This window comes from Branchiostoma floridae, chromosome 7 (genome assembly GCF_000003815.2).
Source record: "Branchiostoma floridae strain S238N-H82 chromosome 7, Bfl_VNyyK, whole genome shotgun sequence".
NCBI lineage: Eukaryota > Metazoa > Chordata > Leptocardii > Amphioxiformes > Branchiostomatidae > Branchiostoma > Branchiostoma floridae.
Genome location: NC_049985.1, coordinates 23,174,744 through 23,190,220, shown reverse-complemented (window position 1 = coordinate 23,190,220; position 15,477 = coordinate 23,174,744). Strand labels below are relative to the sequence as shown.

General features: G+C 40.2%; 1 protein-coding gene across 1 annotated transcript; it reads right to left on the bottom strand.

Moving 5' to 3' along the window:
- Positions 1-2,228: 2,228 nt before the first annotated feature.
- Positions 2,229-15,176, bottom strand: LOC118420178 (carboxylesterase 1C-like). The gene is made up of 9 exons (XM_035826891.1): positions 15,128-15,176; positions 14,213-14,574; positions 13,139-13,318; positions 12,297-12,404; positions 11,282-11,566; positions 10,264-10,431; positions 4,201-4,357; positions 3,293-3,521; positions 2,229-2,480 (listed from the first exon to the last, which is right to left on the bottom strand). The coding sequence occupies exons 1-9, from the start codon at positions 15,174-15,176 to the stop codon at positions 2,264-2,266; spliced, it is 1,755 nt and encodes a 584-aa protein (XP_035682784.1). The 3' UTR covers positions 2,229-2,263.
- Positions 15,177-15,477: the final 301 nt, after the last annotated feature.

The window sequence follows — 15,477 nt, the reverse complement described above, 5'->3', positions numbered from 1 at the left end:
AGGAGAAGAAGAGACAACGGATCCAGACTAGAAAGGCCGACATTTGCTTAGGAGCAAATACATTCGTATTGCAATCCATCTTCATCCTTGAAAAAAATCCCAAAATTCAACAATTTGAAATAACGTTTGCTCAAAGGAAAAATGAAGTACTGTGGGCACTTGTCCTACACACCTTCATGCCTAATTTTAGGTCATTTGGTTTCAATATAAGGGCATAGGAGCCAAAAATATACATTTTTTAGTTAAAAATGGCTAAAAATCCCAAAATAACTCATTTCATAAGTGCTCTATGAAGAAAGTGTTGATGTAGTCCTGTTGTCATATGTCCAATTTACCTTTGTACCAAATTTCAGGTCATTTGGTTTACATACAAGGGCATAGAAGCCAAAAATATACATTTTTAGTCAAAAATGACTGAAAACCCCAAAATAACTAATTTTTGAAGTGATCTATGAAGAAAGTGTCAATTGGGTCCTGTGAGCATATGTTCAATGCACCTCTGTACCAAATTTCAGGTCATTTGGTTTCTATACAAGGGCATAGGAGCAAAAAATATACATTTTTAGTCAAAAATGGCCCAAAACCCTAAAATAACTCATTTTTGGAGTAAACAATGAACATAGCGTTGATAAGGTTCTGTGGTCATATGTCAAACGCACCTATGTACCAAATTTCAGGTCATTTGGTTTTAATACAAGGGCATAGGAGCCAACAATATACATTTTTAGTCAAAAATGGCCAAAACCCCTAAAATAACTAATTTTTGAAGTGATCTATGAAAAAAGTGTTGATGGTTTTCTGTGCTCATATGTCTAATGCACCTCTGTACCAAATTTCAGGTCATTAGCTTGTAATACCAGGGCGCAGGGGCCCAAAATATACATATTTTGTCTAAAAATGACCAAAAACCCTAAATATCATAAATTCTAAGGCATCTATCAAGAAAGTGAAAAAAACGTCTGGGGGTATTTGCTATTTCTACCACCCTACCAAATTTCAGCTCATTTGGCCCAAAAATGAAAAAATTAATCCCATTTGAAAATTTTGACAGGAGATTTTCAGAAAAAACAATATATTGCAATCCCATACTATGTATGGATTGCAATATAATTAAATTAGATGGTTTTTGATGAAAAACAATACCAGGTAGTTAGAGATTTTAAGGGATAATCAGTTTGATCTGGCCATACGGTCCGCTGTCGGGATTTTGGACTGATGGCGTCATCAAATTAGCATAATTTATGCATATATAATTAGGAAAGACATGCTAGATAACATAAGATTTTATCTATGTAACAAGATAGCAGTAATATAGCAAATAAACGTGAAAAATACATTGTTAGAACCGAAATTAGCGATTTCTGGCAAAACTGCCTGTCAAAAATTGTCAAACTTCGTGAAATTGTTGCCAACAATATTTTAGGACAACTCACCAAATTCGGTGGCGCTACCGTAAGCCGTTCTGGCGTTTTAGGACATCAAAGTTGGCGCAGGCCAAAAAGCCCCCCCCCCCGTCTGAATAGGGTTAAAGTGGCCATCTACCACCGGAAATTCCTCTCTCAAACAAAGTGAGAGTTTGTTTCCTTCACAAACTGTGCAGGAAAAGAAACAATGAAAGAATTAAAAAAGGGAAGTAAGAAAGAAAAAAGAGACAGAGAAAGAAAGAAAGAAAAAGAAAGAAAGAAACTTTGTGTTTTGTCATTTGTTTAACTTCGTAACCACTTCCTGATGTCATTATGAGGGAAACTTGTTTTGATAACAGTCTTTATTTGCACATACTCGCAACAGTTTTAGGGTTAACAAGGGATGTCATCTTTATATTAATGTAGCCAAACTACAAAGACGTAAATCGAAATCTTCTGCAATGGTGTTTTTGCTGAAGTGATGCATTCATGAGATAGAAGAAGCCTAATTATTTCTTCTTAGAGATAAATGAAACAGCCATGCAGAGAAACACTGGTTTTAATAATGTAATCACAAGTACTACATGTATGATGCACTTTTTGACACTGAATAAATTGCAGAAGAAGAAAGACATAGCTTTGACCATTTTTGTCCTTCTCAAGTTAAGCGTATGTGCTTGTATGGTTTTACTCCATGCCTTTCGAGACTTCAGAATTATTTGTTGTCATCCATAATACATGTAATAATCTTTTTTTAATATCCGATTACGATCGCATAGGTTTTAGAATATATCACTATGATTGAATCAACATGGCCTCATTAGCCGTTGTGTGTTAGATAGCAACTGGCTATATTTCATCTACAGCTCATCTTTTCCAGTGATGTCCTTAGGAACTTCAAAAGGTGGCTGATTGTGAAGAATATCGTACCAGAATCGAACATGGTTGTCTTTCAGGCCCACCTCAGCAGACGACGTCACGGCTAACTTGAGGTAAGCTGGGTTGTCAGGGGTGTAAGATGGCCAAACAGTCAAGTTCGGTCTTACAGATGGGCTGCCGGTGAAGTCTGAAGGATTCCTGTGGAGTAGGAAAGAAAATAATGTTTTTCGAGTTATGGTCATGTTTTCAAGAGATTGATTGTTGTTGGATGAGCCGACTACGTCCTCTTAACAATAACAATCTGGGGCTAAATTGCGAGGAGCTTATAATAGGTGTGTGGGGGGGGGGGGTCGCAAGGGTCTAGAGCTACTGCCCCTCGGTGCTAACTCAGGTGACCTTAATGCGACAGTAATTGCCCCAGGTGCGGCCATAGAATTGTAGGTCACAACAAAGACAAACATATCCATGTAAAAGTATCATTAATCTAGTCTAGCATAGAGAGGAAATCTACTTTCTATGTATCAACACAATAGGATATTTCTATCCTTAACATACATAGCACAATCTACGACGAAGAGCAATTCGGTTAGCAACAATTTTCATCAATCAATGACTGTTTTTGTAAAGGTACAGTACATACCTCCCAAATTTCGATGTCTACCAGTACATCACCGTCAGGGGAATGACCTATAGTCTCAGTTCTCGCGACAAAAACAGTCATTGATTGATGAAAATTGTTGTAACTGTTTGCATACGTGACTGATGAACCTCTTCAACGAAGAGCAATTCAAGTTTAACTGTACATATGTAATGACAAAGACATGGAGGCTTACCTAGTCTCCAAGCAGACCCTACGGTGCCTTAGAGATAGTATCAAAGCTGGCAAATGCATAAGTATAGCCGGCTTCGGCTCCGTTGCCCGTTTCACTCCCTTTGGCCGGCTGTACGTCATGGCCAGCTTTGGTACTATCTCTAAGGCACCGTAGGGTCTGCTTAGAGACTAGGCTTACCCTGTCCTTGCAAAGTTGGCCCAGTACGCCATCATGTCCAGGCTGAATTGCTTGTCTTCTTCGGAGAAGAACAGCGGCTTGCTGGGGTAGGTTGGCCCGTCCTCTCCTAAGTACGGCATCCCCGTCACCATGAAGAGATCGTCCCCGTGGTCACTGCCCACCCAGGCCGGTTTAGCGATCGCAGCTGGCCTGTGCTGGTTCTCGTACAGATAGACATGGGCACACTGTGCTGAGAAGTTGAGATGAAGAAAAATGTTAGGAGTGACGGGTCCTTCGGAGTAAAATATCCAGCTGCTGCCGCACCGCGTGCCTGCGAAGCTGGTGTGTTACGCCGAAGGGCGGTTATACCTGCTACACATACAGATCCAAATGTCTTTCACTCTATTCGTCAATAGCTTGTCGCAGGATTTTCTTGTGATTCATATCGACACAGTTTCGATAAATATATTGAATATAAGCAGTACAATCTATATGACAAGGTTTATTGCAAGCTCATATCCAGGGTCTAATTGCATTGATATGCACGCATCATAAAGATAGATATATCAATGGTACTAGTATATAGCACTCCCTCTGTTATGCTACATTCTAATATATATATGTAAATAACGTTACGAATCTAACCACTTATTCTCAGTTCGTGCCTATCCTTGTCACATATACATTCGTTCTTTCCCACTATTCCTGACCATGAAAAAAACAATTCTAATGTTAACATCATTAAGCTAAAGGAAACCAAACCATACATTTTAGTATAATATGTGGCATGGGTTCCTTGATTCTAATAATAGAATTGTTTTCTCGCGGTCAGGAATAGTGGGAAAGAACGAATGTAACGTTATATGTAACAAGGATGGGGACGGACTCTATACATACGTAACGTTGCCTTAAGTCCACTTTAGACTAACCTGCGTGGTTGTTGGCAACAACAACTGTCGGCAGTAGCCAGACAGAGTCACTAAGTATATGTGTGAGCATCATCTGTACGGCCATGGGGTCAGCTTCTGTGTCTGGATCTTGGTACTCCTCTAACACAGATGCGACCATCTCATCATCAATATCAGCCTGAAATATCATATAAAGAAGTGAGACTAAATAAAATCTATTGCTTCAGGTAGTCTGAATGCCAGCTAGCCATTAAAGACTCTATAGTTAACAGTTATGCCCCAAATTTTGACCTGGGAGAGACCTAGGATTTGTCAATCACCCGCCATACATTTTTTGTGCAGGGAGTAAATCTACGACAGTACACGGTCCGCAAGTCGTTCACTGACTCCTAAAGCCGACTGACTCTATTCTTCAAGCAGAGGTTGGATCACGGGTATTGGTAGTGGCTGGCATTTTTGCCGGTATAAATCCCGACCACTACACAGCACGAAAACAACTTTTTAAGCAAAGTTTCAGAGATACGTATAAAGCCCTTAAAGGCGGAGAAATATTTTAGCAGATTTTAAGATCTATTAAAGGCATCGGAAACATACATTTGGCATTTACGGAAGATTTCAGCGTTTGTAAATCTAACTTAATCTGTTGTGTTTCTTTACGTGAATTTTACATGTATTTTAGTATGCCGAAAAGACAACTTAACTGTCTCAAAAATATTTTCTGTCAAAACGGACAAATACCGTTTCTCTAGATCTGCAAAATACATGTTAACCGGCTAAGTCAGATGTAATAAACCTTTGTCTGGTGTTAGATAAACATTGCGTCATCTGTTTTATACCAGTGGCAAGATTTAGTCAAAACTGAAAATTATTGCGCTTTCTGGTACAAAATGTTATGTTTATACCTCAGCAAATACAAATACAATACAATACAAAGTCAAATACAATAATCTTCTGTGTTTTTTTAGCTATTCCGAAAGCATTTGACGTATTCAAACTTTCTGTGCGCAAGGTTTAATTCGAACAGGGCAGAACCTCTCACGGTTAGCTCATATGCGCTCTTTTACGTTTTATGAAATGTTGCGTATACCATGGTCAATATTGACCGAAGGATGCCATATATATAATTTATTTCGAACCGTCATTTACGGAAAGAATGGAAGACCTCCCCCGTTAATATATTTGCCAAGACATATATGAAATCAAGAAATGTTGCGTATTTCATTTGAACATACGACATGTTTAATCTTTGAATCCGCGCAGTTTAAGCGAACTAGGAGAGACCTCCCTTGTTTAGCTTATATGTTGCCAAAACGTATATGAAATGTTGCGTATTTCTTTTGAACATACGACATTTTTAATCTTTGAATCCGCGCAGTTTAAGCGAACTAGGGGAGACCTCCGTTTAGCTTATATGCTGCCAAAACGTATATGAAATGTTGCGTATTTCTGTAAAATATACAACAAGTTTAATCTTTGAATCCGCGCAGTTTAAGCGAACTTGGGGAGGCCTCCCCCGTTTAGCTTATATGTTGTCAAGACGTATATGAAATGTTGCGTATTTCTGTAAAACATACAACAAGTATAATCTTTGAATCCGCGCAGTTTAAGCGAACTAGGGGAGACCTCCCCCGTTTAGCTTATATGTTGTCAAGGCGTATATGAAATGTTGCGTATTTCTGTAAAACATACAACAAGTTTAATCTTTGAATCCGCGCAGTTTAAGCGAACTAGGGGAGACCTCCCCCGTTTAGCTTATATGTTGCCAAGACGTATATGAAATGTTGCGTATTTCTGTTGAACATACGACATGTTTAGTCTTTGAATCCGCGCAGTTTAAGCGAACTAGGGGAGACCTCCCCCGTTTAGCTTATATGTTGCCAAGACGTATATGAAATGTTGCGTATTTCTTTTGAACATACGACATGTTTAATCTTTGAATCCGCGCAGTTTAAGCGAACTAGGGGAGACCTCCCCCGTTTAGCTTATATGTTGCCAAGACGTATATGAAATGTTGCGTATTTCTGTTGAACATACAACAAGTTTAATCTTTGAATCCGCGCAGTTTAAGCGAACTAGGGGAGACCTCCCCCGTTTAGCTTATATGTTGCCTAGACGTATTTGAAATGTTGCGTATTTCTGTTGAACATACGACATGTTTTAATTTGAATCCGCGCAGTTTAAGCGAACTAGGGGAGACCTCCCCCCTTTAGCTTAAATGTTGCCAAGACGTATATGAAATGTTGCGTATTTCTGTTGAACATACGACATGTTTAGTCTTTGAATCCGCGCAGTTTAAGCGAACTAGGGGAGACCTCCCCCCTTTAGCTTATATGTTGCCAAGACGTATATGAAATGTTGCGTATTTCTGTTGAACATACGACATGTTTAATCTTTGAATCCGCGTAGCTTAAGCAAACTTGGGGGCACTACCCCCGTTTAATCTATTAGCTAATACCGTCTCAAAGGTTTTATGAAACGTTTTCTGCTTTTTCTGCTGAACATACGGCATGTTTGAAGCGCAGTTTATGCGAACAGGAGGAGACCCTTTCCTTTTTATATTATACCGCATATATGTTCTGAAATTCCAGGGTCTAAATCAGGGTGAGGCCGCCTGTTTTCTTTGTGGCAAGTTGACCCTCGAGCTAAGAGACGGTAGAAATCCCGACTACTGCTATGAATATCTCCGCGACTCAACGTCTGCTTGAAGAATAAGGATGTAGTAGGTATAGCGTTTTGTGTAGTGAGTTGTGTTTTCTCTATAAAACGGCAAGCAGTTCTTACTACAGGTAAATGTACGAAATATGTTTATTTCTTTATCTAAAAGCAAGCGTCGAGAAAGAACAGTTTGTGCACACAGGCGGTGTCTTCTCGTGTTGCTCGTGTTTGTTTGGGTTTAATTTAGATATGGTGATATGCGTGGGCAGGCAAGATGTAAATTTATTCAGCGTTACTTCGTACTCGCCATGGGGCGCACGCCTCCGTCCGTCCAAGGAGGTTGAACTTCCTTGGTCCGTCTGTGGCACAGCTGTATCATGTGATAGGATGTATCCAATGGCAGAAAAGAGTGGGGGGTTCAAATTTACGGGCCATACGTACGACAAGGAGCGGTTATTTTCCAGGCGTTCATTTTTGAAGAGAAGTATTGAAGAAAGTTTGGGCCTGTTCTACTAACTTCTAGCCCGCAAGTTGTGTCCGCGACACCGATTTTACCGCCTAGGACCCCCGGTGACGGAATTTGACTCAGAGATACGAGGTGGCTATCATTCTGTACAAGCTGTTGTTGTTGGATGTCGACGCAGAATGGAAATCACGGCCCTAGTACCATCCGGATTAATAGAAGCCGAGACTGCAAGCTGAACATGTTTCGCGTTCACAGAATCCAGGACCATCCAACAACACGAGTCATATCGGCCACTACTCTAGATCTTACCGGATTCTTATTCCTGTGGTGACCAGATGGAACTGTACATGTGTGCTCTTTTTAACTTACACCGAGACGCTTCACCCGACACTGGAAATGGGACTGTGGACTGCTGCACGGAATTGCGCAACCGTTGTGATTGTTTCAACTGCCGACTACATCAGATTAAAAGGCCACAAATACCTAGTAGGCAGTAGTTTCTTTTTTACTCTTCCATGTAATATTTTCTCGTAATTCAATAAAATTTCAAAGTTTCATCAATTGTATTTTCTTGCTTTGAAATGTGCTAATGATTATTCTCCTAAAATGGCACTTATCCACACATTATGATCAACTTAATGCACACGTATATGAGACGTACAGAGGGAACTTTAAACATGTCTTAAGGGTGTTTTAGTACGTATTCATGACAACTTTAAGCTGCTAAAAAGAAAAATATAGACACATTAAATCCTCTTAATTCACACGTATATGAGACGTAAATAGGCTTTAGATAAAATAAACGTGAAGTTTAAACATGTCTTAAGGGCGTTTTAATAGGTATTTATGGCAAATTTAAGCTACTGAAAAGGCACCTAAACACGTTATAATCCACTTAATGCACACGTATATGAGACGTAAATAGGCTTTAAATCAAATAAACGTGAAGTTTAAACATGTCTTAAGGGCGTTTTAATAAGTATTTATGGCATTTTTAAGCTGCTGAAAAGGCACCTAAACACACGTTATAATCCGCTTAGTGCACACGTATATGAGACGTAAACAGGCTTTCGATCAAATATACGTGAAGTTTAAACATGTCTTAAGGGCGTTATAATAGGTATTTATGGCAAATTTAAGCTGCTGAAAAGGCACCTAAACACACGTTATAATCCACTTAATGCACACGTATATGAGACGTAAAGAGGCTTTAGATCAAATAAACGTGAAGTTTAAAAATGTCTTAAGGGCGTTTTAATAAGTATGTATGGCAACTTTAAGCTGCTGAATAGGCACTAAAACACACGTTATAATCCACTTAATGCACACGTATATGAGACGTAAATAGGCTTTAGATCAAATATACGTGAAGTTTAAACATGTCTTAAGGGCGTTTTAATAGATATTTATGGCAACTTTAAACTGCTGAAAAGGCACCAAAACACCCGTTATAATCCTCTTAATGCACACGTATATGAGACGTAAAGAGGCTTTAGATCAAATAAACGTGAACTTTAAACAAGTTTTAAGGGGGTTTTAAAAATCATTTACGACATCTTTAAGCTGCTGAAAGACAACGGGAAAACCGGAAAATAAGGACTAACACGGACCTACAGAAAGACCACTTAAAGGCAATATTTACGTACTCGTATAAGTGGTGTATAGATCCGTAAAGAAGGAAAATACGTCAACATTACCCATGGTTTCAGCACGCTTAAATACCGTTTTTCGTGCCGTGCTACTTATTCCCGCGACCTAACCTATGCTTGGAGAATAGACTGACTCCCCAAGCACACTATTCTACTATTCTAGTAGACATCTATTCGTACAGTATCAACTATTTGACCAACGATCCGTGGAGCTTGGTCGAGGTTACAAAATCAGTACGGTTTGGAAGGAATTAGTAACATAAGAGGAATTAAGTCACATTAGCATCCGCTTTTCGACATACATTTGCTCGTTTTGGCAGCTTCTTATTTTTTGTCCGATTTACACAATATGGTCGCAAACTTTTTGTGGGGGTAGGAGACAAAATGAATGTCATTTCATTGAATCTGTGATATTGCTAGTATTGCTAAGGCCATGTTGATTTGATTATATGGATGACATCCTCTGGGAACTCCAAAATTGATGCGAGCGAGCGAATAAAAAAAAGTTTGGCCAAAAAAAAAGGTGGCTTCAGTATGAAATCAATATGGCCAGGAAGGTTGAACATACGACTACAAACACATAGTATGGTATACCAACAGTTAGATGTTGCGACCAGTACATCATACGAGTGCAAAACATTTTTTTCGTCTTGGAAAAAAAAATAGACCTGAAAAAAAATCAGATGAACGGGTTTCACCAATCAAAAAATGGACACACTATGTCGGCAGGTGTTTGGGGCCAAGAAGACAACAAAAGCGAAGTGAGTAGAGGTTATAGTCACTAGTCTTGTACCAAGTTTCTACAGTCAAAGGTACAGAGACATTTAGCCTTTATCACATGGAGATGGGATTTTAAAATGCCAGTGGTAGTTCAATAATCCACCAAAGAGATTCCTTTGTAGCAAAATTGACCAATTACCATTGTATTGCCAGTTCTCAAGTCTCAACAGACAATCAGGTCCAGGTTCAGGTTCACCTGGAAATGATCCTCTGGACCTGAACGGGACCTATCCTGAATTTACTGGTACAAACCCCTACCAATAATACTTTTTTTTCTTTCTGTCCTTTCACATCTTATTCTTTGACTTGAGATTTATTTTGGCATTCTATGGCATCAGTTATCTGTTTTCTGATACTTTTTTTCAATCTAAGGAATATTTGTGCTCATTTTACAGCTGCTTTGCACAATTTACTGTGTGGTCCAAAACTTTTTTTTTTTTAAATGGCCGAAAATTGGTGCGAGCGCGGATGTCATCCATATGATCAAATCAACATGGCCTAATGGATGTATTAGAATGATAAAATGCCAGTCACCTGGGCTATCAGTAACAGCAAGTTTTTCACAATGGCTGCCAAGGCGTCTTGTGGAATGCCGTTCCCGAACCCAGGAAGTAGAATGGAAGGCAGCAGGTAACCGAACTCGTGGTTGTTGACGCCAAGCAGATAGGGGACTTTGCTGAACTGTCCCTTATGCAGCACAACCTAAAAAAACAAGGATACACACGAAATCATCAATCCTACCAACAACCAGTAATTCATGTCCGTAGTACACAATGCAGTACACGTAGCTTCTTTCTTTTAAATTTTTTTTTTCGAATCACCATCTTTCAACAAGTGTGCACAGTACATCATTATCAAAATTTTAATTGTTTGTTTGTTTGTTTGTTTGAACCTTTGTTTATTCGTGAAAGCTCAAATCGGCATGCAGGCCTGCAGAATGGCGCCAAGGGAAGTAAAAAACATCAAAAATCAAGCTTTCAGCAGATTTCGATCGGTGAATTTCAATCTAAGCTCCCAATACAGGTTTAGAACTCTATAGGGTCATATGCCCTAGCCGGCGCCGGGTTCTTAAGCCACAAATTTGTCACGGTGGACTGGCGGATACGAGAGGGGGGGTCCTCTGTGCTTTCACGACTAGGTTATGGTGTCTACTTGTCCACAGGTCCCTGGTTGATTTTAACTTCGAGTCAAATAATTGGGGCATTGCCGAGCCCCAAAACAGCCCGACAACAGTTTCACACGTAGGGAGCGCACCTAAAAGTGCAAAAGAAAAAAAAAAATCCCGTAAGCTACGCGACAGGGCCCCCCTTTTAAATTGTGACCCTAGCATAAAGGTCTCATTGCACTTACGTCAAGCTTGTGTCACTGCGGGGTTCGAAAGATACTCAGCGAATTGTGTATTTTGCCGTCTTCTAAGTCATACTTTTACGTATTACGCAACATCTGAAGTATATTAAGTAATTGGAGAAAATAACAAAACACTGACGCAGTGAGCGAACCCCGCAGTGATGCAAGCTTGACGCAAGTGCAGTGAGAGTGCACCTTAACTCACCATTGGCGGGTCCTGAAGAAAATGCTTGTCGACAACGGGAGGGAACGGTTTTACTCCCAGTTTCCGAGCGACTCCTGGCACAGAGTCCACGATGTCCTGAAATGGCTTCTGTCTCAAACATGACATCATGGCCTTCACGTCATGAAGATTGCCACACCCCACCTCTTCTGCCTGGACCGTGGCTGCAGCTAGAGACTTGGTGGTTGTTGGCGTGTTCTGGCCTAGGGCAGTCCCGCTCTGGGATATCGCACGGTGAAAAAGCCCGTTGGCCAAAGGAGAAAGGACCTGTGGTGATAAAAAGAAGGGGAACAAGAAAGCTTCTGAAAAAAGCTGACCGGTGCGTATTTTGGAAAAAGCCTGGATGTTAAACAAAATCACACGAAACATCGAATTACTGAATTGGTCTTTCTTCTATTAAAAAAACACTTTTTTGTCTAACAAAGAAAAAAAATTTAGCACGATTACGCAATAGGGCGTATAGAAGGGCTATTAGAAGGGTTTGGTTAAATTGACCGATCCATGCTTCCATGCAAAATGCATCCATTGAAACCAAACGAATGGTTGAAAGACCCGCTTCTCCCGTCTGAAAGCCGGTGCTACGCACCGGCAAAACGTCGGCATATTCTAGCGATTCAGTTCGTGTCATCGTCGCATATTTGGCTTGGCACAACAGACTATAGGGGTATCGGTCCTTCCAAGTATGAGTAGATCAAATAACTCTATCCAAATATGCAGCTTAAATTTTTTAGTTCGGTTTGTCAAGCATTGAGGATATTTACCGTGTGTGCAATACAAACGAACAAACAAAAGAAGGCCCCGGGAAGATGAATACAAACCGACATACGGCCGCTTCCGCTACTTATGTATACGGCAGTATAGTACAATGGGTGACTGCAAAGTACGTGTCATCTCGAATAAAGACTTTTAATAAGCTTATTATTTGTTGAAAAATACACTCCAAAGTAATATTGCTTAGTGCTAATTCCCACGATAAAAGGTTTAATGAAGGGTTTACCAGATATGAAACACTTTGGCCTCCTGCAGATTCTCCAAATATTGTGACACAGTCTGGGTCGCCACCGAAACTCCGGATATTCGACTTGATCCACCTCAAAGCCTCGACCTGAGAAAAGATAATCATACTTTATTGTTATATCTGTTAAAAAGCGGATGTATTGTTTTCGGCTTGTTTGTTTGTTTGTTTGTTTGTTTGTTTGTTTGTTTGTTTGGGTGCAAGTGTGTTCCAGCTGGACACCGGGTCAAACGAATGTGCAAGAAATGAAGCGGAATGGTGTAACTTGTGATTTGAAGGATGTTGGAAGGCTAGTTTGGCCCTGGGCCAAAGTTGTCTACCGCAAGCTTGGCCTGAGTCCAAAATCACACAGGAAGGTAAAGAAATGCATATAAGCAACACGCAAAATATTCATAAGATAAGAAAATTACAAAAACTCGTGGAGTATCAGTTTTTTCATTAAAATGTGTTTGTTAAAAAGTGAATAACAGAATTCTTTGTACACAAACAAGTGTGTAATTCAACTGACATTTCTATGTCTGTCACCTTCCTCAGTGCAATTCTGACTGGTTTACATTGCACTGCAGCATAGGTGTCGCTGCTTACAGATGCGGCCCCAAACATTAAGTACTAGTAGTCAATGCGGTGTATACAATTCCGTCCCAACGTAAAGGAGCGCATATATTGGGACCGCATTTGTAAGCAGCACCTCCGCTGCAGTGAAATGTGGGTCAGTCACAATTGTCCCGTGGAAACGTCGATTGAATAAATCTCTTGTTGTGTGCAAAGAATTCAGTGACTTACTAACCAAAATTATCACTTCAACATTGCCACTTCCTTATTACCTGGTCCAGAAGTCCGTAGTTTCCCGGCGCGTTGTCGTCTCCCGTGCTGAGAAACCCGAGTGCTCCAAGTCTGTAGTGGAGGGTGACGACGACCACGTCCTGATAGGCAGCGAGTGCCGTAAAGTTGTACCTTGAACCCGTGCCGGACTGTAGGCCACCGCCGTGGATCCAAACCATCACCTGCATTGGAACAAGGGTGATTAGAACAAAGGTTCGTCTGCCTTCAAAATATATGGTGGCCCACAAGTACAACGTTACTTTTTCGATTTTTTAAAAATCTTTTTAATTACGTTTTCATTTTCTTTTCTAAAATTTCCTATGGATATTTTCATTTTCTGTGTGCATTGCGACACACCCTCCCTTGCATAGTACGGTGCACCGTCCCCGGGTCGCGGTTTCTAGAAATGCTTCTAGGTCAAACTTAAGTAGTACTGTTACATTTTATATTGAGGTTGCAAAGTGGATTGCTACCTTTGAATTTATGTCGATCGTGTAGCACTTTTACGCAAACTGTCGTAATTGTGTAAATCTTGAAAGCTCTGGCAATTGTTGTGAATTAATCTTGCAAACTGTCGTGACTCTTCTGAAAGCTTATAAACTGAGATGATTCTTGTAAATATTGCAAAGTTAAATGATTGTCAATGTTGTCAATATGCAAAGTGTAGTCATAGTAGATCTTACATGTATACTGACTGTGGTGATTGTTGTAAACGTCATCATTTTGTTCTATCCTAGAGTCGATATATTTATCGGTGCTTTCATATCGCGATTGTACCATTTTACAAGTTTAACCAATAAATAGTGATGCTCAGTCCGGAGTGACAGGTGCCATGGAAATAATCATATACAACTATTCGTTCCTCAACTGGGTACGATTCGGAGATTTCTTCTGGACGTTTCGAGTTACATCCATCGCTCCTCTTTAGCGTCAGATGTACTTGTATTGAATTGTTCTGCCAGTTCATTCTATTGTCACTGAAGAAGAGTGATGTTTGTCACTCAAAACGTCCAGAAAATAATCTTAGAATTTTAACCAGTTGTAGAGATTACATAATATCACTACATAGTCCTTACCGGCAGTGCAGCACTGCTGTTTAGTGAGGTTGTCATGACGTTCAACACAAGGCAGTCTTCGCTGACGATATCACTCGGTACCACAAGCGGTATGAAGTCGTACAGACTGCGCACGAGTGCTAGGTCCTGGGGACAGTTGGGACCAAATTCGGTGGCGTCCATGACACCTTCCCATGGGGCAACGGGCTCAGGTGGACGGAACCGTAGGTCGCCGACAGGGGGCGTTGCAAACGGGATGCCCAGGAATGTGAAGACGGGTTTGTTGGATATGGCCGGAGCTGACCTTACGGTGCCTTGCACCTGTCCACTGAGGGTTGAGACGGTGGGTGAATGCCCCCTGGCGTCGCCATCCTGTGCTGCAGCTGGTTGACGAAATATTTTTTAAAAGGTATTGGTAGAATAGCAGTAAGTTTTGGTCCTACAAGAGGCGAGGCTATGAACGCATACAGCAGATACTGTAAGTGCATTTAAGTTCGCGGTAGCGAGAAAAGGGACTTTTCGCAGTGGCTTTAACCGCGAAAACCGGGAACATAAAAACTCCGCGAACATTTTTGCATTTTCAGTAATCTGTGAACACATAGTAACAGGCACATGTCCAAAATACTTGGCACAGACGTATTGTTTAGGAAGTTTTTAACTACCGATAGCGTAAGGATTTATTACATTATGAATGAAGGGTTTGTGTTCTCATGCAAGAAAAACAGCGCATACGTTTATTATTTAAGTTATTAAGTCAACCAATCAACCAATCACCAAACAAACAAACAAGGAGCAAAAAACAACCGACTTCTGATAAGGTACTCAAGTTGACCCGACTACTGACCTCCTACAAGTCAAAAGTTCAACTTTGACAGTTCACATATTTTGTAAAAAAAAAAATAAAATAAATAAAAAACAAGAAGGGGCAAGACTCACCTGCACGCACAATCGAAAGTAACACCACGGGAGCGAATAGTCGGTACATCTTTGCTGGGTAAGTCACTCAGTGTCTTGCAGCTAGAGCTAAATAGAGTAAGGTCGACAGGACTTTTAAGATATTTTAGATATCTCCAGCAGCAGCAAGTAGAGTCGATTCCATATTACCGAGAGGGTGTTTCTTGCCTTTTGTTCTAACATTTTGGAAATCTTTGTAACAATCTAACTGTGATAAGTAACTCTTTAGAACTATTTATAACATCTATGTGACGCTCTAAATATTTCTATAGTATTCAAACATGTTAGAAACATTTCTAACATCAAATAGATTATTTCTGTTTGTTTCTAAA